Source organism: Lissotriton vulgaris, chromosome 2_1 (genome assembly GCF_964263255.1).
Source record: "Lissotriton vulgaris chromosome 2_1, aLisVul1.2, whole genome shotgun sequence".
Taxonomy (NCBI): Eukaryota; Metazoa; Chordata; class Amphibia; order Caudata; family Salamandridae; genus Lissotriton; species Lissotriton vulgaris.
In genome coordinates, this window is record NC_141687.1 from 1820796185 (window position 1) to 1820823632 (window position 27448).

The 27448-nt window shown below is 48.9% G+C and overlaps 1 protein-coding gene across 5 annotated transcripts in view; it reads left to right on the forward strand.

The window, feature by feature from the left end:
* GOLM2 (golgi membrane protein 2) overlaps positions 1-27448 on the forward strand; it is a 510098-nt gene that overhangs the window by 387908 nt on the left and 94742 nt on the right. For 2 of the 5 annotated variants that reach the window (XM_086957904.1, XM_086957906.1), the window contains one exon: positions 18530-18697. The exons of 2 other annotated variants lie outside the window; for them this stretch is intronic. In XM_086957904.1, the coding sequence (XP_086814030.1) occupies positions 18530-18697 (168 nt within the window). The remainder of the gene's footprint in view (positions 1-18529; positions 18698-27448) is intronic. One more of the 5 variants, XM_086957905.1, reaches the window with a different exon arrangement.

The following is a 27448-nucleotide window of genomic DNA, read 5'->3' on the forward strand; positions in this document are numbered from 1 at the left end:
GCGTTCTATGATGATCGGGTTCCTTTGGGGCACGGGCCGGCGGCGGGTGGCTCTCAATACCCTGATGAGGCCGAAGGACGAAGGGGGGCTCGCTGTGCCGGACTTTGAGAAGTACTATCTGGCGGCGCAGCTCCAGACATACACCCAGGAGATAGCCAGGGAGTTCAGAGGCCCGGGAGACGATAGGAGGACGGGTATAGCCAGGCACGTCCTATCGTTTATCGCGCTGCGACAGCGTTTAGTCCTTCGGGACCTGTCGATGGAGGAGCGGACTATCCGACTCTGTTGGAATCGGGCTCATAATAGAGGTCACCTGCGGACCCCATATGCACCTGAAATACCATTGGGGATGCTGACGGCCCTCCCCCACGGAGGAGACTGGTCGCGACTGGCGGACTGGGAGGAGTCGGGTTTACAGCTCGTCGGAGACCTGTATGAGGACGGAGTGCTCCTGTCCTTTCAGGATCTCATAGACCGCTTTGGGATCCCCCGGGGCGACTTTCTGCTGCACTCGGCCATTGTGCGAGTGATCCAGGCGTATTGGCAGAACGGACTAGAGGAACCTCAGTTGTCTCAGGTGTGCCAGTATGTAATGATGTCGGCAGGAACAGTGAAGGCGGTCACATGCCTTTACGGCAGGCTGATCGCCGAGGGGTTGGTCCCTCTCACCACACTGAAGTCCCGCTGGGAAGAGGACATCGGTAGGGAGATCCCGGAGACGACCTGGTCCCAGCTGGTGAGGCGAGCATGGAAGGGTACGCGTTGTGCCCGTTTCCAACTGGTCCACTACTATGTTCTCCATAGGGCGTACCTGACCCCGGTTAAGATCAGGCGTTATTTTGCCACAGCCTCGGCGGAATGCCCTAGGTGCCCGGCTCAGGAGGCGGACCTCCTACACATGCTATGGGCCTGTCCCGGATTGGCGGCCTACTGGCAGGAGGTGGCGGCGACCTTAGAAGAGGTGACGGGGAGGCGCTTATCGTTCGACGCGGCGGTAGGGCTACTGCACTGGTTCCCCCATACCCCCCGGAATAAAATCTCCAGTAAATTTATAGATCTGGGGCTCCTACTGGCTAAACGGGAGGTGACCAGGAATTGGAAGGCACGTGCTGGTCCTACGGGCAGCAGATGGCACGGTGAACTCTTGAAATGGGCGGCGGGTGAGAGCGCGCTGCGATATCAGTTGGCTTGGAGGCAAAGCAATGAGAAGGCGCAGGAGGCCGCGTTGGAATGGGAAACGCTGGTGCAGGCCCTCAGGGATTATTGTACCCCCAGCGATTCCGAAAACGAAGAAGCAACTAGACCCGAGTCCCTTTGAACACTAGCATTAACAGCACTATTGTCTTCCCCGGGGGTCAAACAGTGGATCCTACAATGATAAACTCCCTGGCGCTGATGGTGGGGGGGGGGGGGGGGGGGGGGGCGTTTCATAATGTCTGGTAGTTGAGGGGGGGGGGGTTTCTTATTTTTGGGGGTTGGGGTTTGTTTAGAAAAGCAGATGACGGACAGTGTGTTATCCGGACCAGCTCCAGCACCCTACTGACCCCAGCTACATTCACCGCCTACCCCAAGAACACGAGCCGCTTGGCTGCATAGCAATACTATGGAAGGGGGTCGGCGGGCTGTGTTGTGTAAGAGTTGGCTATAATATGATGCTGGTCATTACTGTATTGTTGTACTAATTCCTGCAATAAAAATATATTTAAAAAAAAAAAAAAAAAAATGGATGACCTTGCTCCCTGAGCTCAGCTGGGCCCTCAACATTGCCCCACTGGTGAAACGGGTTAAGGCAGACCTCCAGAAGTGGCAGCCATTGCCCTGAATCCCATGGAGAAGGTCGGCCTATTTAAAATGATGGTGATCCCCCGCTTCCTGTACGTGTTACAAAACACCCCCGTCCGCTTTCCCAGAACCTGGTTCCGTGAACTCTATAGCATAGCCAGCAAGTTTTTATGGGGAAAAGGTAGGGCATAATTGGCACTCAATGTCCTCACCTTCGATGGGGGCTTGGGGATGACCCACCTCTATTGGTATTATTTGGATGCGCTGCTTCTCTGCATACACGATTGGTTCAACGGGGTTGGTCGGACCCGGCATACAGGCTCGAGGTCGGAGAGTTGGGCTTCGCCAAGGTTCAAGCTATGCTATGTGTGGTCCCTATTCCCACCGCTTACCAGAGATAACGCTCCGAGTTGCTGGCCTGGCGGGCGGCAATGCGATACACCAAATGGACACACACACTGACCCAATGTACAACCTTGTGGCATGGGACCTGGTTGAAAGAAGTCAATGCATTACAGGGTTTTACAGCCTGGGATCTTATAGGCATTTCACAGGTAGGCGATGTGTAGGTGGGGGACCACATGCAGACCTTCGGTGACCTACAAAACAGATACTCCTTGCACCAGTTATAATTCTATAGGTATTTGCAGTTATGCCACGTCCTTCACATCCACCTTGCGATTGGCACACGTCTTCCTGACCACAGCTCGCCTGAGGTTTAGATAATGTTCTGTGACCTGGGGAGGGATGGCATCTCCTGCATCTATCGTACACGGATCAACAATACCCCCACTTCCTTAGACCGACTGCGAGCTCAATGTGAGGTTTGGGTGGGCACCTTGGATGCAGAGGATTGGCGTGACACCCTTATGGCTTCTAGGACGGTCACTGCTTCCGCTAGATTGTGCTTGGTACAACTAAATTTACATGCTGCATAGCTTACCCGATGCGCCTTCACCGGGCCGGACTCAGCCCAACCTCTGCTTGCGCCAGGTGCGGTCACAATCCTGCAGACTTTTTCCATATGGTATGGGTATGTCGCTACTTGGAGAGGTTCTGGGAGGAGATAGAGGAGAAACTAACCAAGGTTTTGGGGTGGGAGGTCCCCCATGACCCAGCACATGATCCTGGGTATCACTGATGGGCTGAATGGGTCTCAGAACGAAAAGTTGTTTTACACTACGGCAATAGTAGTTGCAAAAAGAGACATGGCAGCCTCTTGGAAGCTCTCCGAACCTCTGAGTGTTGGACAATGGAGGGCTGGGGTGAATTGGTGTGCCAGGCATGAGAAGGTTATGTATGAGGTTGTGGATGTCCTAAGAAATATCATAAGGTTTGGGGGAAATGGTTGGGGGATATGGCTTCGTCATCAAGGGAATGTCCAATATTATATGCATATACTTTTATTATTTGTCTGTAAATCTTGTGGTGCTGATTTACTTTTCTAAGTCCTCGAATTTTATTTTGAAGGTTTTATATAGTGCGAACAAGACCCTTGCGGGTATCAGAGCGCTTAACACATGTTAAAGAACAGAGACTCATACAATCACTATAAATGGCATTGAACTGTAAAACTGGTGTACTTCCTTTATTTAGTCAATTCAATCAAAACAAAATGTGTTTAAAAAAAAAAAATATATCTAGGCCTGGACACATGCTGGGATGGATGGTCAGAGGGAGCAGCTGAGCGCGACGGCTCAAATATACACCCTCTATTCGATCACGTAGACCAGGAGCCGGGAGGACTGTTGCGATACCCTGCTTGGAATGGTAGGTTCCCCCCTAGACCGGGCGGCTTCACTGAATTACACAACACACAAGTGCATACTATATTGGAGTCCGCAAAGCGGGAGCGAAGTCTGGGTCCTGGGCAGCACCACACCAGAGGCGAAACACTGAGGAGCCAATGGTCATTTGGAGTGTCTTCCTGTTGAAATAGTTGCCGCTCTGCTGTTGTCCAGAGACAATACCAAGAATAGAGCAGCGCACTTTCAGGATATTGTTTGGGGCGTGCAACAGTGTGGGAGAGCAGTGGACTGGGCACCCCCGCAGGTCTACTGAAGCTACAAAGACGTGCTGCACTGTTGGTGCTTCCACAGGTCCTTGTGTATTGTCGGGAAAAACTAAGATCAGACCCAGGAGTGCCACTCATTCCGCAATCCACCGGGACGAGATGGGGCATCCGGACATGACCCAATCGAAACTCCAATTTGAACAACAGAAAAAGGCACTTGAACACAGCCAGGATGATCACCCACTTGTGTAGCGGGCAGAAACGCGGGCGGGCGCGGAAGCTGCCAGTGACATGGAATCTGTTTGCCACGATCCAGGCCACCCTCTTCAATATTGATGACAAATAGATATTCTCACAGAGTTGATCAGCTGTCTGAATGGCTGGACAGACGCACGGACTGTATAGATATGGCTGATCGTAGAATTTCCAAAGCCGAAGACATGCACCAACAGATGGACACGAGGCAAGGGAAGATGGACACGGGTGGTGGGAATGCTATGGTTTAATGAGGATTTTCTTCGCTGTCATTGGGGAGGCTAGGTGGGAGGGAGGAGGGAGTTTAAGAAAATTGGTCGGCAGTACTAAAGATGACGCCCTTTGCAACATACGTGGCATTTCCGCGAGATCCCATGATGCTCAATACAGCTACATACTAGGGAATGACTGACAAAACACGCACCACTAGACCACTGACAATTATGACATGGAAAGCCCAAGGGCCACAAAATCCGAAGAAAATTCGCAAAGTCCTCCCATATTTAGACCGACAAAGGGTTGATATTGCCTGTATTCAGAAAACACACCTAATTGATTACACTGAAGGCAGAATAGGTGGGAGATGGGCAACGTACCGTATGGCCTCTTCTTACTCCACGTATGCCAGGGTTGTGCTGCTCCTTATTAAGTGGAGCGTCCCCTTCACATTATTAGACTCTGTTAAAGATGACCAGGGCCGGTATGTTATAGTCCAGGGTAACTTTGGAGGTACCGCCTTGACTATTGTCACAACTTACGGCCCAAATACGGACGACCCTGGTTTTGTTGCACATATCTTGGCCATGCTGCGTACCCTCACGCCCACGGCAGTCGTATGGGGTGGAGATTTCAATACATGCTTAGACCCTTCCATGGATAGAACCTCAGGAAATGAGAGGTATAGGCGACAAGCAGCGAGGGCTCTTAGTGAAGGTATGGAAGAATATGCAATTACTGATATCTGGCGCATGCGACACCCACATAAGAAAGAGAGCACTTGCACGTCCACAACTCGCAATACATGGTCCAAAATTGACTTCTGGATAGCAACGCAGGAGATATGCACGTGGACCACATCTATTGCACACATGCCCAAGACTCTGTTGGATCATGCACCTGTGTATTTGTATTTGTATTTGTATGTGTATTTATATAACGCATAAATCACCCGAAGATCTCAGAGCGCTTGCAGAACCTCAAAACTGGGGACAGTGATCAGGTGATTAGAAAAGCCAGGGTTTTAGGTTTCTTCGGAATCTCAGATGGTTGGGTTCTGTCCTGATGTGTTGGGGCTATTTTGGAGAAGGCCCTGTTGCCGTTTCTAACTTTGCGGACTTTGGGAGTGGTTAGAAGCAGCTTACTGGAGGATCGGAGAGTTCTGACCGAACTGTGGAATTTGAGTTTTTGTTCTAGATATTTCGGTCCTTGTCCATAGATAGTTTTATGGACTAGGCAGCATAATTTGAACTTAATGCGTTTCTTTATAGGGAGCCAGTGAAGGGTCTTGAGGCTGGGCACCAATGGGTTGCGGGGAGGAAGATTAAGCACCATTCTGGCTGCTGTGTTTTGCAGTACCTGGAGTTTTGCCAGGAGGTTTTCATTTATGGAAGCCAGCAGAGCATTTCCATAATCCATATGGCTGATAATTAAGCCTTAGACTAAGGGCATGCGGGACGGAAGGGGGATACATTTGAATATTTTCCTCAGGCTGCGCATCAGTCCAAAACTAGTGTGCACTATTTTGTAGACATGTTCAGTTATGGACAACCTGTTGTCAATTGTCACCCCTAGGTTCCTGACTGAGGTCTTGGGAGAGGGGCAAGGTCCCAGTGTCGGTGGCCACCATTCATCTGTCCAGAGTTTGTCAGCATTTCCGAAGAGCACAATCTCCGTTTTGCCAGCATTCAGCATCAAAAAGTTGTTGGTCATCCAATCATGTATTGAAACCACGCACTTTTAGCAACTCAATATGGTTTCATTAGGATCTGGGCCTACGGTGATCAGTAGCTGAGTGTCGTCAGCGTACGACACGGTTCCAAAACCGCAAGCTCTGATTACTTGAGCCAGGGGGATACGTATAAGTTAAAGAGTGTAGGGCTCAATATTGATCCCTGGGGGACACCTTTGTTGTTTTCCTGGTAACTAGAGGTGTATGCTCCTAATTGGACCTTTGATTGCTTTTCGGTCAGATAACTTTTGATCCAAAGTAAGGCTGAGCCTTCGACCCCAATCTCTGCAAGACGTTCTTAAAGAATGTGGTGCGAGATGGTGTCGAAGGCTAGTCGAGTAGGACCAATATGGCAGATTGTCCTGCATCGAGAGTCATCCTGACATTATCTACTATCCCAGTCTCGGTAGTATGAAACGCCCTGAATCCTGATGAGATCGATCTAGGAGTTTGTTTGTCTCACAATATCTGATCTAGGAGTTTGTTTGTCTCACAATATCTGCCTAGTTGTTTGTTTATCAAGGATTCCATGATCTTTCCAAATAGTGACAGGAGTGAAATGGGCCGGTAATTAGAGAGTTGTTTAGTGTCGGCCGAGGGATTCTTTAAATTTGGTCTAATCGTGGCCTCCTTCCAGTGCAAGGGAACAGAAGCGTGCGATAAGGAAAGATTAAGGATCTCAGTTAAGTCGGGAATCAGGGCAGGTGCAATTTTGCTAAAATCTGAGAGGAGGCTGGATCACCAGGGGATCCAGATTTCATTTTGTACAAAGTGGATGTTACTTCTGTTTCTGAGAAAGGTTGAAATTCTTTGAGGGCTATGGCTAGGGGAGCGGATACTTTGTTGACCTTTTTGAGTAGAGGCCTGGTCTGGTAGGGTGTGTTGATTGGGGGAAGAGTTTAAGAATGTTGTTAATTTTTCTCATGGAAATAGGATGATACAGAGTTAACCCAATCTTGGGATTCGGTGAGTGGAGGCTGACAGGCAGGGGGGTTCGTAAATTCTTTAACTATTTTGTATAGCTCTCTGTGAGAGTTGGCTGCCTGAGTTATCCTATTTCCTTAGGCTTTTTTTGCCGAGGTGATTTCTTTCATATAGAGTCTGTGTGCTGCTTTATATTGTTGTCTGTCTGTTAAGTCTTTAGTTTGTTGACATTTCCTTTTTATTGCCCTGACAGAGAGTTTTGTTTTTTCCAGGTTAGAGGTGAACCATGGGGAGAGTTTTGTAGGGGGTCTAGATTCCTTTTTGGGCGCAATTATATCTAAGGTTGAAGTAATAGCATGTTCAAGGTCGACAGCTGCTTTATTAGGGTTGGTGGCCTTGTTGATGAGAGGGGGGAAGTGAAATGGGTGGTGAAGGAGTCCAGGTTGATTTTGTTCCATGGTCTACTCAGTTTTACTTGTTTACTAGTCTGAGGCTGTGTAGAAGTTTCTGAGATGGGAAATTTGATGACATAGTGGTAAGACCAAAGGACCGGGAGTATTTGACTGATTTCTACTTTCGGGGAATTAGTGCGCAATAGATCTAGAGAGTGGCCTGCAATGTGAGTAGAGCCTGTGGGGCCTGTGGCTAGCAGGTTTAATCCTAAGGAGTTAATGCTGGAGATCAGATTACTGGATTGAGGATCTAGGGTTTGTTCCGCGTGATAATTAAAATCCCCTAAAAAGAGAAAATTGATGGAGGCCAGTGCATGCGGTGCTATTACTTTCATGAGTTTATTTACAAAGTGGGATTTAATACCTGGGGGTCTATAGATAAGGGCAACCTTCCATGACTCCTTATTTCCAGCTATGGTAGTGATGCACATTTCGCCCCAATTTTCTAAGTGGGAGTCAATGATGTGGAGTTTAATATATGACCTATGAATGATTTCAGTGCCCCTCCTCTTTTACCGGGTCGATCTAGTCTGTATATCTTATAGTCTTGGGGTAATGCTATAGAGATGTCAGTTGTAGAGGTTTCTTGAAGCCAGGTTTCTGTGACGAAAAAAAGGGCTGGTTTTTCAGTGTCAAGTAGCAACTATATTTCTAGGGCGTGCTTAGGGAGGGACCGGGCGTTGCAGTATAGGCAGGTTAGGTTTAACAGAGAATGAGGTGAAGACTCCCTTTGGCTGTATTTGATGTAGCCGTCCTGGCACTGTCTGTATACCACTTAGGAACCCTTCCTGGTTTTTCCCTGTGGAATGTCCTCTCCCGGGCACTCCCAAGGTGAAGCCAGGCATCCCAGCGCTGTTGGGTCCGTTGTGGAGATTAAGAAAGCTATTGCCCAGAGTTGCAGAGTGGGACCCATGATTAGAATAGGCACCGAGGCGAGAATTATCAGGTCCGAGGAAATTGAGCCTAAGACCCGCCGAAGTGGGTATTGAACCCTGGTCCCGGACCAGACCAGACCTCTGCATCAAGGTCTGCCGTTCTAACCATTTGAGCCACACTTCTCCACACTTCTCCATTTAAAGAGTGAAGCTCCTGACTAGTATATTGAATAATGGCCATCAACTGTCAGGGTTTCCAAGATAGGGTTTGAGACAAGCAGGGAACCTGGCGTCGGACAGGTGCAGACGGGCTTGCCTTTGGAGCGCCGCTGCAAACAGGTGAATGTGAGCAATTTATTAAAAACAACGTGCAAAGTACAAGTATTAAAAAAATTCTGGCAGTAGGCTGCCTGACCTGGTTTCTGATGTCGCGCAGTCTAGATCGGTTCTGCTGCGCGCGTCCGCTTGGCGCACTTGCTGATGAACAGGAAGTGGGCGGGACCGCAGCAGGGATGCTGTTGTGTGTGGAGCGCTAACTCTATGCTCCAGGAAGTGAGTCAACCCTGATAGAAGATAGTGTTTGACCCCACCGTACACACGCCGTGAAGGAACAGGGGGAAACCAGAAGAACAGGTGAATACGAGCAATTTATTAAAAACAACGTGCAAAGTACAAGTATTTTAAAAATTCTGGCAGTAGGCTACCTGACCTGGTTTCTGATGTCGCGCTGTCTAGTTCGGTTCTGTGCACTTGGAACTCGCTAGTCCCACGTATACACCAAGACAATTTACATGGAGATTACAACAAAGCGCACTCCTTGAGCAGGTATTCCGTTCCGAACTACACCAGGCCATAGGCCATAGTGAAGATTTTTTACCACAACACAGGCACATGGGAGGCTTTCAAGGTCATGATCAGAGGTCACTGTATAGGCAAACTCGCAGGGATCCTAAAAGATATCCAACAGCCGTTGACCAGGATAGAAGGAGACATTAAACATTTAGAAACAATTTACGGCGACACAGGATCCCAGGTTATTGGCGGACATCAGACAGAAGGTAGATACATACCATGACTTCGCAGAGGATGAGATCAAGTTTATTTTGTGTAGACATAATGTGCGTAGCTACGAGGAGGGAGGAAGACCGGGAGGAGCGCTATCCAATATATTATGACCTACATTACTCAAATCATGGACACACACAGTCAACCTGTGTACTTGACTGCTTCTCAGCATATTACACTGATCTCTACTCTGCACGATCGGACACGACCCCTGATGAAATACACCAATATTTGGATGATATTGCACTGGCATGGCTGTCCGATGCACACCGGGAATATTTTAGTCACCATATCACTGAAGACGAAATAAAGGATGTTATTAATTCTCTCCCAAACAATAAAGCCCCTGGCTCGGATGGACTCCCTGGGGAGTACTATGAAGAATACAGGAACTTATTGATCCCACATCTGGCTGAGATTTATGAGGAGGCCTATGAGGAGGGTGTGCTGCCCGTATCTCTACATGAGGCGCTGCGGATTACCCTCCCCAAGCAGGACAAAGACTCAGTGAAATGCGAATCTTATTGACCTCTGTCCTTATTTAATATAGATGTAAAAATCTTGGCAAATATAATTGCCAGGAGGAGACAGGCATTACTAAGTAAATTGGTCCTGCCAGATTAGGCGGATTTTATACCCATTACACAAAATCTGAAGACTATATTCGTGCTGTTCCACCATTTAAACCCAGAATTGCCTGTTGCTGCTGCCCTTTTAGATGCTGCAAAAGCAATTGACTCAGTAGAATGGGCATTCATTTTTTTGAAAACATATTTTATTGAAGGTTTATCGTCATACAACACCATAATAAAACACAATACAATAATTCGTCAAATATATCTTCATTTATACCCCAACATACCCCAATGCCCTCCCCCCTCAAGTGGTGTGGGCATGTACATTTGGAATGGGCATTAATGTTCCCAGTACTGAGTAGGATGGGTTTTCCTGAACCATTTCTGCGCTGGATAGCGCTGCTGTACTTGGAGCCCGGTGCACGCATAAGAATTAATTGCAATACATCTGACCCGATCAGGATAGGCCGTGGGACTAGGCACACTTTTTGCCGCTCTGTTTTACACTAGAGTTAGAACCTCTGGCATATAAAACCCAGCAAAATCATGCAGAAACTGCATTACAGTTCCAACTGCGTCCAATCACAATATCAATGTATGCTGATGACGTGGTTCTCCAATCGAAACACATTAGCGAATACATCCAATTTGAAAGATGGACTCAGTATAAATTAGGATAAATCAGTGGTGATACCACAAACCCCTATAACGTTACAGCCCACTCTGGATTACCCTCTGAAATGGCAGACCGAACCTGTGAAATATCTGGGCATATGGGTTCACAGAGATCCAGACACGGCAGTACACGAGATCTATGGTAGAGCCATGTCCAAACTGAAGGATCAGATGGTGGATTAAATTACTTCTTTCGTTAGCTGACCGAATAGCCATACAAAAGATGCTAGTACTACCAAGAGTCCTCTACCTCTTTATAAATATACCAATATGGCTTACTCAATCGATATTCACTAAATTGCGTGCAGTCATGTTACGACTCATGTGGGTAGGAAAATAGGCGAGAGTGGGCTGGAGAGATCTAACTAAACCGTACACACAGGGTGGTTTCGGAGCACCAGATTTGCAACTATATTTTTACTGTGCGTAGGCGCAAAATGCACATTATTGGTTACATCCACATGGCCACATACCACATATAGCGTTCGAACAAGACAGTGTGGACCTGTGTCGCTCTGTCCAGAGAACCAGAATCCACCCTGTACATTGCACATCAATGGCTTGGCATATGCTAGCCAAACGGGCACTGAAACTTCCGACACATCACCCGCACATAACGGTAATGCAAGAAAACAAAAATTCTTTACTGGGAGAAATGGGCCTACGCATGATGAGTGATATATTTCCACATGGGCAATTTATATCACAGATTGATTTCTTCCTCCCCAAGCATCGCACACCTCTGAAAATATTTACATACTTGCGCCTGCAAATGGCAATGAGGGAATTAAACCCTTCATTTCTGGCCGAACCACAGACACTCTATACCCTACAGATACTGCTGACGTGGGATGGGTAGAGGCAACCGGTAATTCTATTACACAGGACTGGGTGTAGATGCAGCTGCTAACACTAAATTGAAATTTGCGTATAATACACTTTAAATTTATATATCTAACATATTATACACCGGCGAAACTGTACAAATATGGTCTGAGAGCAGACGATAACTGTCATAGGTGTGGCGCAAATAATGCGGACTTCTTACACATGGTATGGGCATGCCCACTTCTTCAAAAGTACTGGACAGAAGTGACAGATGCACTGACTCCTGCTGGCAGAGCAAATACCTAATCAGCCATTGGTTTGCCTGTTGAGGATGAGCAAGCTCCGTCTGGCCCGGAGACGTAAGTTCCTGGCTGTGGCATTGTTGCTAGCCAAAAGATGAATAGCCCTACGCTGGGGTATCAAAATTGGGTAGCTGACATGACATATTGCAAAGAGACGCTCGAGACATGCCGAAGAATTGCCGCAGGACTCCAGACCTAGAGATTTTTTGGGAACCGTTGTTCAATATATTCGCTCTACACAAAATGATGTTTGACTGTATAATGCAGTAGATTAGTAATAATCTGAAAGAGACGCGTTAGTGATAGATTCCTTACCTTAGAATATCCCCAGGCGTCAGACTGGATCCGGAAACTTTTGTGTAGCAGTACCCTTGCGCGTCGGTAGGCGTCGTCTGCGGCTCTGCGTCCGTCGTGATGACGTCGTCGGAGTACTTAGCCGCCGCCTCCGCGTGCTGACGTCAGTTCTTCTTTTTTCCGCGCCAGCCAGCGCAGATCTGGAAAGAGCAGTTACTTTTTGATCATTTTTTGATCATTCTTCGAAGTCTAACGACTCTGATCGGTGCCGTAGGGATGCCCGGATTTAAACACTGTGAGGAGTGCGACCGCACGATGTCAGTCAAGGTCCCCCACCACCTGTGTTTGACCTGTCTAGGCGTCGACCACGACGACCAGGCCTGCTCCAACTGCCGGGCCCTGTCTTCGAAAGCCGGCAGTCGGCCCGGCGCCGCGTGAGGTCCTGGTCCCGATCCCACGGGAGGTCGAAGGACAGGTTGCGGGGACAGAGCCACCAAAGCTCCGGGTGTCGGCACCACTCCTCCGGGTCGAAGTCGTCGTCCGGTAAGAAGCACAAGAAGAGGCGTCATCGCTCTTCTGACTCCGCCCCCCCCCCCCCCCCCCCCCCCCTTGACACTCGCGCGATGCGGCCGGGGGTTCGGGTAACACCGCCCACGCGGCTCCTTCGGAGTCGCGGGCATCACGCTCCGCCCCACACCCTCCGGTCCCTGGGAAGGACGCGACGCCGGAGGAGATTGAGCACTTCCTCATGGCCATGAGGTCCCTTTCTCCTTCGACGGGCTCCGCGACACCTCCGGGCCCAGCGGACCAGTCTGTGGGCCCTAGCGGGTCGGGGGCTCAGCCTCCGACGCAGTCTGGTGCTTCGGCCCCGACGCCGCCTGCGCCTTCGGGCCCGGTGCCGCAGGGCCCCACGGTCCCGACCCCGCCGTCGCCTTCGGGCCCGGCGCCACGGGACACCGCTGGACCTTCCTTGGGCTCTGGATCGTCACCGGTGGACCTTACGACCCCCCCGGCATCGGTCCGTCAGGTGTCTCCTCTGCCCCCGATTCCTCCTTTGTTCCGGTTCCGACGTCTGAGCAGCACCGCTGGGTGCCGCATCCGACGCCGTTTGGAGATTTCCGAACCGGCCCCATTAAATTACAACCCTGAGTATCAGGAGATAGGTGATGAGGATTGGGAGGGGTCTGAAGACCCTCTGACCAGGGAGTGTCAGTCTCAGGAGGACTGGGCAGGAGACCTTGGGGAGGCCAGTGGCCTGGACACCTCTCCAGACACTGGTTTTGTCTCTCCTCCTACCGTGGCTTCGGAGGAGGGGGCAACTTATGGTGTGGTGTTGACGAGGGCTGCCATGGCCTTGGGCCTAGAGCTCCCCGTCGCGGCCGTGAGGACTAACCTCCTCACTGAGGTCCTTAAACCGCAGTCATGCTCGGCCGAGCCTCTGCTGCCCTTTAATGAGGCCTTGACTGATGTTCTTTTGGGCACCTGGTCCAAGCCCGCTACGGGTTCGCCCGTAGATAGGAATGTGGCCAGACGCCACCGCCCGGCTCCGGGCGACCCATGTTTCCTGTCCTCCCACCCCACCCCCGAGAGTCTTGTCATCCAGGCCTCAAATTCCCAGACCGCGTTCCCGACGCCTCCGCCGCACAGGGAATCCAAGAGGTATGAGAATTATGGAAAGAAAATATTCTCCTCCCTTAGTTTGGGACTGCGGTCTTCCAACACTGCATGCCTCTTGGGCCGCTACACCCACTCTCTGTGGGAGACGGTGGTGGAAGTGCTGCCAGAGTGTCCGTTGGAGGTACGGGCCAAACTCGGCCAAGCCCTTGTGGAGGGCCGTGATGCAGCCAAGTATTCTATCCGGTGTGGGCTGGATACCACTGACTCGCTGGGCAGAGCAATGGCAACGACGGTGGCGGTGAGACGCCACGCCTGGCTGAGGTCCGCCAATTTTTCGGCAGATATCCAGAACACTCTGATGGACATGCCGTTCGATGGCCGTCGCCTTTTTGGCGACAAGGCAGACCACGCGCTTGAGCACTTTAAGGACTCTAGGGCTACGGCCAAGTCCTTGGGCCTCTCGGCCCCGTGCCATCAAACGGCTGCTTTTTGCTCCTTTCGTGGCCAAGGAAGGGGCGTCCCCACACGTGCCGCCAGCCACTCGCCGCAGACTAACATCCAGCGCGGCGGCGGCCGTGGAAACCGCTGTGGAGGCGGTCGGGGACAACGGCGAGGTCATTCCACACCTTCCCCCGCAGCATCCGCCTCTAAACCCTCCTAGTCCGTGCTTTTCGGCCCATGTGACGCCAGTGGGGGGCAGGGTTCGCTATCACCAATCTCACTGGCGCACTGTCACTTCGGACAGGTGGGTGCTGCAGATCGTCCGGAGGGGCTACTCCCTCCCCTTCGAGACGACTCCTCAAGCCATGCCACCGCAACACCACCGCGTATCGGGGGATCACCTGCGGCTCCTGCAGGAGGAAGTTTCATCCCTCTTGGCCAAGGGGGCCATCGAGCGCGTTCCTGGGCCAGAAGTAGGACGTGGTTGCTACTCCCACTACTTTCTGGTTCCCAAGAAGGGCAAAGGGGGCCTAAGCCCTATCTTGGATCTAAGGAACGTCAACGGCTTCCTCCGGAAGGAGAAGTTCAAAATGCTGACTCTGGCTCAGGTCTTAGCTGCCCTAGACCCAGGAGACTGGATGGTAGCGTTGGACTTGCAGGACGCGTATTTCCACATCCCGGTCCTGCCGGCCCATCGGCGTTATCTGCGGTTCACGGTAGGCCACGAGCACTTTCAGTTTACCATGCTCCCCTCCGGCTTTACCATCGCCCCACGGGTGTTCACGAAGATGATGGCGGTCAGGGGTCTCAGTCTTCCCCTACCTCGACGACTGGTTGTTGAAGGCGGGCTCGCCCCAGACAGTCGTCAGCCACCTCCAGACTACGGCACATCTCCTGCACCAGCTGGGGTTCTCCATCAATGTGCTGAAGTCACACCTGTGTCCCTCTCAGAAGCTCCTTTTCATCGGAGCGGTTCTCGACTCGGCGCAGTTTCGGGTTTACCCACCCGAACAGTGGGTTCGGGATATACAGGCTCTGATTCCAATCTTCCAGCCTTTATCCCGGGTTTCGGTCAGGTTGACGCTGCGGCTTCTGGGGCTGATGGCTTCCTGCATCCTTCTGGTGCATCACGCCCGGTGGCGGATGTGGGCTCTGCAGTGGGACCTGAAGTTTGAGTGGGCCCAGCATCAGGGCAACCTGTCCGACCATGTCCTGATCTCGGAGGGCACTGCGAGACAACTGCAGTGGTGGCTCATGGACTGCGATTGGGTCAGCAGCAGATCCCTCTCCCTTCCCCAACTGGAGCACGTAGTTGTGATAGACGCGTCCCTCCAGGGCTGGGGAGGCCACATGGGCGAGGCGGAGATCAGAGGCCTCTCATCTCCGGCGGAGTCCCGGCTCCATATCAACCTTCTGGAGCTGCGGGCGATTCGTCTAGCACTGAAGGCATTCCTCCCCTCTGTCCAGGGGAGTGTAGTGCAGGTGTTCACGGACAACACGACCGCCATGTGGTACTGCAACAAACAGGGCGGGGTGGGGTCGTGGATCCTCTGCCAGGAGGCTCTGCGCCTCTGGCAATGGCTGGAACATCAGGGCGTGACTCTGGTGGTTCAACACCTGGCCGGTTCTCTGAACGCCAGGGCGGACGAACTCAGCTGCCGGTGCATGATGGATCACGAATGGCGTCTGAACTCGGACGTGGCGCAAGGTCTCTTTCTGCAGTGGGGAGAGCCTTGGTTAGATCTATTCGCCACCGAAGAGAACGCGCAATGTCATCAGTTCTGCGCGTTGGAATTTCCAAGGCGGCACTCGCTCGGAGACGCTTTTCGACGCAAGTGGAGTTGCGGTCTGTTGTACGCCTTTCCGCCTATACCACTTCTGCCCAGAGTGCTGAAGATCAGGCGCGACCGGGCACAAGTCATCCTTGTTGCTCCGGACTGGGAACAAAGGTACTAGTATCCTGAGCTACTCAGTATGTCAGTCGATCCCCCGGTTCGTCTGCCTCTTCAGGAGGACCTTCTGTGGCAGCAGATGGGGACGGTCCTCCACCTGAACCTGTCCAGTCTCCACCTCCATGCTTGGAGATTGAGCGGCGACAGTTGAGGCCATTTGACTTGCCTCCTGAAGTTTGCAACATCATTCTGGCAGCCAGGCGTCCCTCCACAGAGTCGGTATACGCCTGCAGGTGGAACAGATTTGTGGCATGGTGCACAGCAAAGGCTGTGGATCCCCTTAATGCCCCTCTTTCTGAGGTTCTCCTCTTTCTTCTTTCTCTTGCCCAGCAGGGCTCTGCTCTGGGCACTATCAAGGGCTGTCTTTCAGCTCTTTCAGCCTTTCTGAGGCTGCCTGATCAACCTTTTTTGTTCAAGTCCCCTATCGTTAATCGATTCCTGAAGGGCATCACACATACGTTCCCTCCTGTTCCCTTTGTGATGCCTCAGTGGGACTTGAACCTGGTTCTTACATTTCTGATGTGCACTCCCTTTGAGCCACTTCACAACTGCCCTCTTCGCCTTCTCACTTTGAAGACTGCCTTCCTGGTAGCCATCACCTCTGCCAGGAGAGTGAGTGAGCTCCAGGCTCTATCTAGTAAACCTCCCTTTCTTTCAGTCCATCCGGACAAGGTTGTGTTACGGACAAGGCCCTCCTTCCTACCCAAGGTAGTCACGGCCTTCCACATTGGGCAATCTATCACCTTGCCCACCTTCTTTCCGCCTCCGCATCCCTCAAGAGAGGAAGAGAGGCTCCACCGTCTGGACCCAAAACGTGCGCTTTCATTTTATTTGGATCGCACACGCCAGTTCCGGGTGGATGACCAACTCTTTGTTGGCTACGTGGGCGCTAAGAAAGGGAAAGCGGTGCACAAGCGGACCATCTCGCGGTGGATAATCTTGTGTATCCAGGCGTGTTACTCCTTGGCTAAGAAGGAACCCCCCGTGGGGCTGAGGGCTCATTCCACTCGAGCCACAGCGACTACAACTGCTTTGGGCCGGGGTGTGCCCTTGCAGGACATTTGCCAGGCGGCTACGTGGGCCTAGCTGCACACGTTTGCAAGACATTATTGCCTGGACAGTCAAGTCCGGAGGGATGGCTTCTTTGGCCGTTCCGTCCTCCAGGACTTTCTGGTGTGATTATTGGTTCGCAGACCCACCACCACGGGGTTGGTATTGCTGGGGTATCTATTCTAAGGTAAGGAATCTATCACTAACATGTCTCTTTCAGATGCACAAGTTACTACTTGTGTAACGATATATCTGTAAGAGACATTAGTTAGTGATAGATTCCTTACCGACCCACCCATCCTCCCCGCTCTGCGAACCGATATCTAGGGTTATGGTCATCCCCTTTCGGGGCCCTAGTTTCATGGCACCAGTGTTGGTTTTTGGCATAGCTCTGCGTTTCTGGCGCGGAAAAGCTGTGTCTAAGAACTGACGTCAGCACGCGGAGGCGCCGTCTAAGTACTCCGACGACCTAATCACGGCGCCCACGACGACGGACGCGGAGCCGCAGACGACGCCTACCGACGCGCAAGGGTACTGCTAGGAAAAAGTTTCCGGATCCAGTCTGACGCCTGGGGATATTCTAAGGTAAGGAATCTATCACTAACTAATGTCTCTTCCAGATATATCGTTACACAAGTAGTAACTTGTGCTTCAAGTATATAGTTTCTTTGTACGAAACTGGATGAGAGGCAATATGTCGACTGGGGGGTGTTGAAGCACGGCGCATGTTATCCCGGGAGACGTGGGACCTGATGGGTGTAGCCACTAGGTGTTTAGAAATGTAATGCATTTGGGAACATGTTCATGGTGCCGATATTCATATGTTAATCAGTGAAATACCATTGTACACTGTCAGTTGTGGATTGCTGGGATCATTATTGCGCATGTTTACATTGTCATCTTTCTGCTGACCTGCATATATAAAAATTTAAAAAGCATATAAATAAGTAAAGGCGACCTACATTAAGGAAGTAATGGTAAAAGCAAGTAACTTCTCAATTTTATTTCATGCATACTCTGCTGTTTTATATGAGCTGACTACTGTATCTTGGTCCATACATGTGCAGTGTTCAATGATTCTAATCTGTGGCTCCTGTCTATTCTCTTTTTCCCATCCTGCTCCGACCCACTTCTCTTATCAACTCATGCCCCTCTCTCCTCACTCTCTCTTCCCACATTGCCTAATTTCTTCTCTGGTGTTCAATGCCTTTCTTCCATATTACACCTTTAACAAACATTATCTTTGTCTCTAACTCCTTCACTCACGTCTTGTCTTCCCATTTCTTCTTACTATTCCTCTTTCATTTCTTCCTCTTTCTGGATTGCTTTCCTGCATTTCCGCTCTCTACTTATACCTTTATGCTTTCTTTCCCTGTTTGGCCCTTATGCCTATTCCTCCCCTCCATGCCTTCACTCCATGTTTTCCCTGCTTTCTATTTTATGTGCTCATATTTCACCATGCTGCCGGATTCCGTCGCAGGCCGCTTCTTTGATGAGAATGAGTCCCCAGTTGATCCGCAACATGGTTCTAAGGTGGCGGATTATAATGGGGATGATGGTAATGTCGGTGAGTATGAGGCAGACAAGCAGGCCGAACTGGCTTACAATGAGGAAGAGGATGGTGATGGGGGTGAAGAAGACGTCCAAGGTGAGCTTGGGCCTGGTCTCTGTGCTGTTACAGTACATGTCCTTCCCAAGTTACTGGCCACATGAGCTTAAGAGCCTTCTTTACTGGTCTTTGCTAATCTGACTGAAGTTGGTCCCATAAATCACTTCAGCCAACATTGTGCATAATTTGTGAGTTTGGATCAAGCATTGAACTCGTAAATTTTTATGCTAGCCTCAAACTCATGTTCACAGAGTAAAACCAATGACAAAGTAAAACAGAGTTTCCAGTACTCCACACTCAATCATTAAAATGCCTGTATACTACAACAAGAGTAGCTAAGTGTTGCAAAGAATAGATGTGAATTAGCTAGTGGAGAACTGAGGGCATCGAACATCCAAGTGCCATTACCAGTTCCAGATGAAGATTCCTGATTAGACTTCGAGAAATTCGTTATCAAATCTCTTAGCTGTTCTGAAACAATATAAGAACACACTTGATAGAATACGATTGTTTGGTTATGTGGTAGGCTTGAGATTGACAGAATGGGTGTGTGGGTGCTCTGTACTGTTTAATAAAAAATAAGAGGGCCCCTAATTAAATGGATAACAAGCAGAAACAACATGCGATCAAATGCATAAGCAAAAAAACTTGACAAACTGCCTGATAAATTCAATTGGCAGAGTATCTCACCATGCTTTAGAAGATGCTTACCAAGCCATCTCTGAGTCGTAGTATATATGCATACATTTTCATCAATAATGTTCAAACAATAGATAAAGAATTAAGTGTCATCATTCTGAATGTTATCAAATAGTTGTTTATTATAATCATATCTATATAAATATACACATGTCCATGTTTATCATATTGCAAGACATTCCAAAGGGCCATAAATATAAAATAGGAGAATAACTGTACCCTCAGAAGTGCCCCCATTAATGCTCAAGCTAGTTTGATAACATTCTTCTCCATACTGTTTGTCACCTATGAAAAATGCTGTGTATGTTGAAAATCCGTCCCGCAAAGGATTTTACTTTTTAACATGGGGTATTTTAGGTTTGTTTGTGTTTTGAGCAATCGTTTTTTGCAGCTTGAATTTCCTCTAGATACAGAGGCTGAGTATTATGCTGCCATGAAGAGCTTGGGTGAATACTCTGTATTTAAAGTAAAGGTTTTTCTATAGGCGAAGTTCACGCAGCCTTCCTTTGATGTCCAGTGTAAGTCAACATGGCCCCAGCACATAGTCATAATCTTCTGATTATTTTTTCCACTGTGCAGTTTGGAAAGCAACAAGACTCTTTGTTGGAGAGGTGGAGGAGATGGAAAATGCCCCGTTGTGAATACGTTTTTGCCCCAGATGTCGCCCCAGATGCCACTGCAGTTTGGCCAGGAACGGCTCATTCAAGTTGTGTAATTTATGTCTACCCAAGGACCATGGGTTTGAGAGAAGATCCTGTGCAGCCTTTCAACCAAACACTTTAAAGACAAAAGAGAATATGAGGTGGGCTCATTACATGGCTCAGGCCAAAGATTTTATCTTAAGTGCCTCTGGAGGATTCAAAAATACTAGGAGAAACCAAAGAGGCTCACAGAGATGGGGATGCGCCATATGTTTATCTGTTGGTGGATTATCAGTTCCCTGCATAAGTAATAAAGAAGCATGGTGCAACAGTACCTGAGAGGGAAAACCTGTAGACGTGTTGGACTCAGTGGGGAAGAAGGCTCATTTGACACTAAGTGAAAACTCTGTCTTGACCCCAAAGGAGGATCATAATCTAAGGAAGGTCAAGAAGAAAGCTGCTACTCCACCGCACAAAAAGAAGACTGGCTTGACTCACTACATCAAAGTAAAAAACAACACTTTCAACATTGAAAAGGGGAAGGAGTGCCTTGAGGACGAGTTTGTAGTCTTAATGCAATAGAACATTTTGATTAAATACTCTGTGCTTTTAAAAATACCTCAGAAATCAGGCCATACAACTCAAAGAGAAGATTCCAAACTCATTTTCAGGCTGGCCTAGCAGCGGTCGCGCAGTAGATGACCACCAACTGCCTTCAACTCAATTCCAACAAGTCAGAAGTGCTGCTGGTGGGGAAAGACAAGGGGCTCTGGAGCAAGCATTGGTGGCCGGAGTCTTTGGGCTGTGCCCCCACCCCTAAGTCAGCTGTGAGAAACTTAGGGGTTTGGTTCGACTCTAATCTTGGGTTCCAAGAGCTTACCAAGAAGATCGCTGGCACCTGCTTTGGTCTCCTCCAGGGTCTTAGACCTATGCTAGGCTTCTTTGACCCACCCACCCTCCAGTTGATAGTCCAAGCAACTATTCTGTCGAGGTTGGACTATGCTAACTCACTTTTACTGGGAGCCAACAAGGCGGAAGTTACGCGCCTTTCAAGGGTCCAGAACGCAGCTGCCAGAGTCTGATTGCGGCTCCCTAGAACGTGCTCTGCAATGGGCGCATTGCGGCGCCTGCACTGGCTGCCTGTGCCTCAAAGGATTCAATTTAAGGCACTCTTTCTGACCTTCAAAATCTTAAAATGGTCCTCCCCTGAGATTTTGTCTAATCTGCTGAACCCCTATGTACCCGCACGCCAGTTGCTCTCGCCGAGCAATTCCTGGCTACGGTCGCCCGGGTGAAGCGCCTCAGAGCTGGGGGTCCGTCCTTTCAGCACCTTGCCGCCAAACAATGGAATTCCCTCCCTGTGCAGATCCGCCGGCTAGATTGCCTTTTGTCTTTCCGTAAAGCTATCAAAGCTATCAAAACTTTCCTATTTCCTACGGTCTAGCTTCTGCGCTCTTCTGACATGTCTACAAGCGCTGGGACGCCTCTTTGCTGAGGCAGTTGTTGCTCTATACAAGTTCACTAAATAAAATAAAAAAATAAATAAGAGGCACAAGAATACATACACTCCAAGTCATCAGACTAACATGGTGAGCAGGAAGGGAGGACGGTGGAAGTGTCTCTCCCGATCCGTCCTTGCGTTACGGCCGTTTAAGGCTTCATTCTTCTGTCTCTCTTTGCTAAGTTGTTTTAACATTTGATTTTTGCCATTTTTAATCTGGGGAATTTACAAGGGGGGCTGCTGTCACTTACTTAGTGTGTGGAAGCCTGGGCTCAGTGTCTGCTCCTGCCCGCCCCGGTCCGACGCGGTAACTAGTACCGTTGTGCAGAGGGCCAGGCAGGGAGAGCCAGGTACTTCCGCATCGGAGCGGTTAGCGCTCTAGTTGGAGGCAGAGCTGGGCTATTTAGCCCTCATGACTCAGCGGACGCTCGCAGCGGGAGTGCCGTTGGCGCGCCGAAGCCGCGCCAAAGACACTCCCGTCTGCGCTCATCCGCGGCCGGCCGGGGCCTGGGGACAGAACCCCTGTCAGGCGGGTCCCAGGCCTGCAGTATAGCTCAACAACTCTATGCCGTGTGCCCTGAGATGGGTGTGGAGTGTAAACATAGTATGAAGGCAGATGGTAGTAACAGGAAGTGCAATTACTGTGCGTATAGCGTAAGCCCGCAGTTGATATCTAGGGAGGTCGGCCTGAGTTTGAGCTTCTCCCTTATTAATTCCCGCTCCATGAGAAGGCACAAACTGGACATTCATGACCTGCTATTATAGGGTCAGTTAGATGTCTTGTTCCTCACGGAAACATGGCTCAATGAGGATTCAGCCCCTGATATTCTAGAGGCCCTTCCTAACGGTTATGGTATTTGTAGGGTTGACAGAACCACAGGGAGAGGTGGGGGGATTGCGATGATTTCTAAACACTCCATACAGTGCACCCTGGAACCCACTAAAATCGTGGGCAGTGAAGCGGGCTTCTTCTCGATAACTGTCTCTAATGCCTATGTGATAAAAGGGATTCTGGTTTATAGACCCTCAGGTCCCTTTACACAGTTTGTGTCTAAACTGAGTGAATATCTAATCCATCTGGCACTCCGGTATGAGAAACTACTGGTGTTGGGAGATTTGAATCTGCACTTTGATGATGCCTCTGACTCGGGAACACAGGGGATCTGCCAGGAACTGGAAGCACTCCAGGTGATACTTAAGTAGGAGCACCCTACGCATAGACAGGGTCATTTACTTGACCCAATCTTTCCTAATTGGGATGCTCTTGAAATTGAGAAACCTTCTCCGGTTCCTTGGTCGGATCACTATGTGATACCTTTCAAGGTGTGGATACAGCTCAAAAGACTCAAGTGAGAGTTGAACAAAAGCAGAAATATAGGAGGTGGGCGACCTTTTCGCAAGACAACTTTAGTACGGCCTTTCTTCAGGGTGGACCTCCAGGTGGTCAGGAAATTGACACGGCGTGTGAGGCCCTAGACAGGTGCATTTTGGAAGCACTCGACATCTGCGCACCCTGGGCAGCTAAGGCTTCCAAAAGACAAGCTAAATCCGCCCCCTGGTTCGGAGACGAACTGAGACGGGCGAAAGCGACCTGTAAACGCCTTGAAAGAAGGTGGAGAAGGGATTTTTCGGCCCAGATGAAGGCTGAATACAAAGTGAGCCTTAAGCTCTACCACTCCCTTATTAGGAAGACGCGGGTTTCCTATTATAAGGAGAGAATTGAGGGAGTGGAAAACTCAAAGAGCTGTTCACTGTCTATAAGGAGATCTCTTCCTTGGATAAGATCTTAGCCCGACTGCAGGCTCAGTGGAATCGTGCAACCGTATTGCAGAGCTTTTTTCAGAGAAGGTGAAGAAAATTTACTCCACCTTCCCGGTCTCTGAAAAGGGAGGGGTGTGCTATGACTGATGCTTCTATTGATATAAAGGGAGAAGAGATTCTGGATACTTTTAGCACCCCTAATCCCGAGATCCTAACTGGTTCCCCCAGTGACCCTGCTAGGCCTAGGGTGCTGAAAGGTAGTATGGAACTTCTTGAACCCAGTATTAGACATCTATTTGAGCTTTCTTTTAGCTCCGGCATGGTACCTAAAAGGTGGAAGGAAGCGGTGGTCCTCCCACTGAGGAAGAAGCTGAATGTCAACATGGACCAGTTGGATAATTTACGTCCCATTTCGCTACTCCCCTATTTTGCACAAATTGCAGAAAGGTGGTGAACATCCAGCTAACGTCTCATATTGGCAAACATGATCTTCTCCATCCCACTCAGTCTGGTTATCGCGCATTGTATTCGACGGAATCTGCTCTTCTCCTCTCCACTGAGACCATTAGGCAGTACATTGATGAGGGTCTAACGTCAGCCTTAATTTTATTGGATCTGAGTGCCGCCTTCGACAGTGTTGCTCATTGTACGTTGCTCCAGTGTCTCAGGAAGGGAGTGGTGGGTGGGAAGGCATTGGCATGGATAGAACCCTTTCTGCAGGATCGCAGCTTTCGGGTGGCACAGGTACCGTATCGGTCTAAGTGTATCATGCTTAATCAGGGGGTGCCTCAGGGGTCCACGCTCAGCCCGACCCTGTTTAATCTTTATGTTGCACCAGTGGGAGACATTACTGTAAGGTACGGGGTCAAAGTAGTGTCTTACGCTGTTGACACGCAGCTGGTGGTGGCCTTAACACAGTCGGATGAGAAGGCGGCCTCCAACTTTAACTCCTGCATGCAAGAACTGGCTGTATGGATGGGTGAGAACTACCTTAAATTGAACAGGAGTAAGACAGATTTTGGTTGTTGGTAAGGCACCCTCTGTGTGGACATCGGTGTGGTGGCCTCAGACCCTGGGTCCCGCCCCGGCTCATAGTGAACAAGTTAAGAACTTAGGGGTGTGGTTGGACCCCAAGCTCTCGTTTGAACTTCAGACGAGGCTAGTGGCAGGAACTTGTTTTGGTATCTTGCGTAGCTTGCGCAAGACCTTGGACATCTTGCCCACTGGAGCTAGGAAGACCATGGTCCATGCCTTAGTAACTTCAAGGCTTCACTACGGGAATGTGCTCTACCTGGGGGCCAATGTCAGCTATGTACAGAGGCTTCAGCATATACAGAACGCAGCAGCCCGCCTAGTTCTGACGCTGCCCAGGAGAGCATCCTCAAGGAAGGCGTTAGTCGCTCTCCATTTGCTCCCGATTAAGGAGCGAATCCAGTTCAAAGCTCTCTGTGTGTGCCATTGAATCCTACAAAGGAAGGGGGCCGCATCCCTATATAATCTTCTGAGTCTGTATGTCCACCCGCCAATTAAGATCTACTGGGATAGGACAGGTTACTGTCTCTAGAGTCAGGACGGTAAGGATGTGCGGGCACTTCTTTAGGTTTGTGGCAGCTCAGCTATGGATTAGACTCCTGCGGGGGCTTTGGATGGAGACGTCGGAGGTGACCTTCCGTAAAAAGTTGAAAACTTTCTTTTTTCCAAATGAGTAGCTTTCTGATGTTGTTCTCTGACTGGGAGGTGAGCTGAGAATGATGTTTACAGTATAACCAAGCGCTTAATAAATGTCATTATCATCATCATCAAGAGGAATACTCTTTCTGTGAGGAAGAAACACAGATACCCATTCACGATGATTCTTAAACCAAAGAAGACACATGGCCGGTACTACAGGCAACTTCTCCAGATGATGAAATAGACACTAATCAAATCCATCTCCTCAGGACGACCTTTCCATGTATGACTCATTAATAGGGAGAGCGATAGATAAAAATTGAATCCACTTAAGGAAACGGGAAGATTCCTGTTTCGCTTCTTGGAGACAAAAACCGAATTCAGAGAAAAAATCTGTATATTCAAATACTACATAGCAATACATAGCAGGGATGGACGCATTCCAAAACATTTAATCCTCCTAGACAGTGACTCATAGATAAGAAAAAATATACAAAGGTTTTCCATATGACAAACTATATATCGATGGCAACATGCCTTCTGGCTCACTTACTGTGTTCATGGCCAGAAAAAGATCAAATGCACCAGTATTCACAGGTCTCCCTTTTGATAGATAGCAAAAGGGTAAACACTGTAGGGAGACAGATGGAGAGATCAGCAGCCACACAGTGTAGAATTGATAACTCTGTTAAATTTCTCAGTAGATAATGAAACCAGTAGCAGGATGAAATAGAGGAAATCATGCTACATCTCCCAGAATAATATAGCAAAAGCTGTAGAACAAAAGGGTTAGGTCTTATCAAACACTTGCTTAAATTCTGCTCTGGATGCTGCCGACATGGCCAGCAGGCAATTGTGCACAGGTACAACGCTCAAAAGATCGCACATGGTTGTGGCTATCTGGCTTCAAACCAGAAGCACAAGGCAACATTACTAATAGCCCATTTATACACCGTTAACAGTTGAAATCCAGTTAGATTTTTGAGTCACTAAAAAAAAAATTGAATGATGGTGACAAAGCAGTGGGGAGCTTTAGAGAACAAACTCGCTTTAGAAGAGATCTAACATTAGGCAGAAGGGGTTGAGCTATCACACTTTCATCACCAATCCTTTTAGAGGTCACAGCCTTCAGAAATCTAACAGTCTACATCTCCACAGCATTAGCCAGGCCAAGGTAAAGTAACTTTTTGAGGCTGAGGTGAGAAAAAAAGGCTCAAACCCACAGAAGTACAATACAAAGTAAGTAACTCCATACAATCCTTCCGATCACCACGCAAATCGTGGTATGAGGTGGGCAAGGAGGATTGAGGTAATAAATGTTTTTTCTGCAGGAATGTCAGAAATTCACATTGGACGAGTGTGTACTAAAACTGAAATGTAAGCTTTGGGCATTCAAGAACCATACCTACAAATTCATAATTATAGGGTTATATTGAGGACTGATCATAATTTCATAGCCATTTTAATTTTATTGGTTCATCTTAATTAATCCGTTAATTTACAAGCCTTCTAACAACCCAGCCCTGCACACACATGAGATGTTAAGAGAGCAGACTAAGACTATAAGGAATAATGTCCAATTCCTTGTCAAATGATATATACATATATCATTTGACAAGGAATTGGACATTATTCCTTAGTGTCTTAGTCTGCTCTCTTAACATCTCATGTGTGTGCAGGGCTGGAGGATATATATATATCTGTGACACGTGATCAAGGGCTTACGGGCTTGAAACGCGTTGTGTTGGGTCACTGAATAAAATACTGCCCACTTGAAAACTCCGGAGGTCTGTGTCTCTTTCCTCGCCTGACTGCCGCTGGGAGAATTCAGGAAGTGGTTTGAGGGTTTCCAGATATATATATATATATATATATATATATATATATATATATATATATATATACACATATACATATACACACACACGTAGGACGCACTCTCTCACAGCTGGTACGTGTGGCGGGGTGTGACTCTCCCCGAACTTTGTCTACCACCAAAACGGTGTACTCTCCCAGATTAGGTTATTTTAGCCCAATGCCTGCTCCAACTACACCTACACGTTTCGACCACCAGATTTTGGTCTTGGCCTAAAATAAATCTTTATTACTAACTTAATCTGGGAGAGTGCAGCGTGAACGGTTTTGGTGGTGGATATATATATGTATATAGTATGTTTGTGTGGCTGTAGCATACTCCTTCCAGCTAGTGTTTGGTTCGCACGTTTGCAAGTTGTTTTGCTGGATAGAACTTCTCAAATTACAAGATGTAGTGTTACTCCTCTTCTCACGGGTATATTGCATATGGTCACTGATTCCATGTTAGATGTTTTCTTCCGCTCATCTGTGCACTAACTCGCCATAGCTTTCCCACTTAGCACAGACCAACTGGCAGTGAACAGTTCACCACGAGATTCACCTCATAGCAAAGCATCTTCCAGAATTACTTTGTGCACCTACTCTACAGGACACATCAACAAGGCCACTAGTACTTCCAACGGTATGGCACTCTTCAAATAG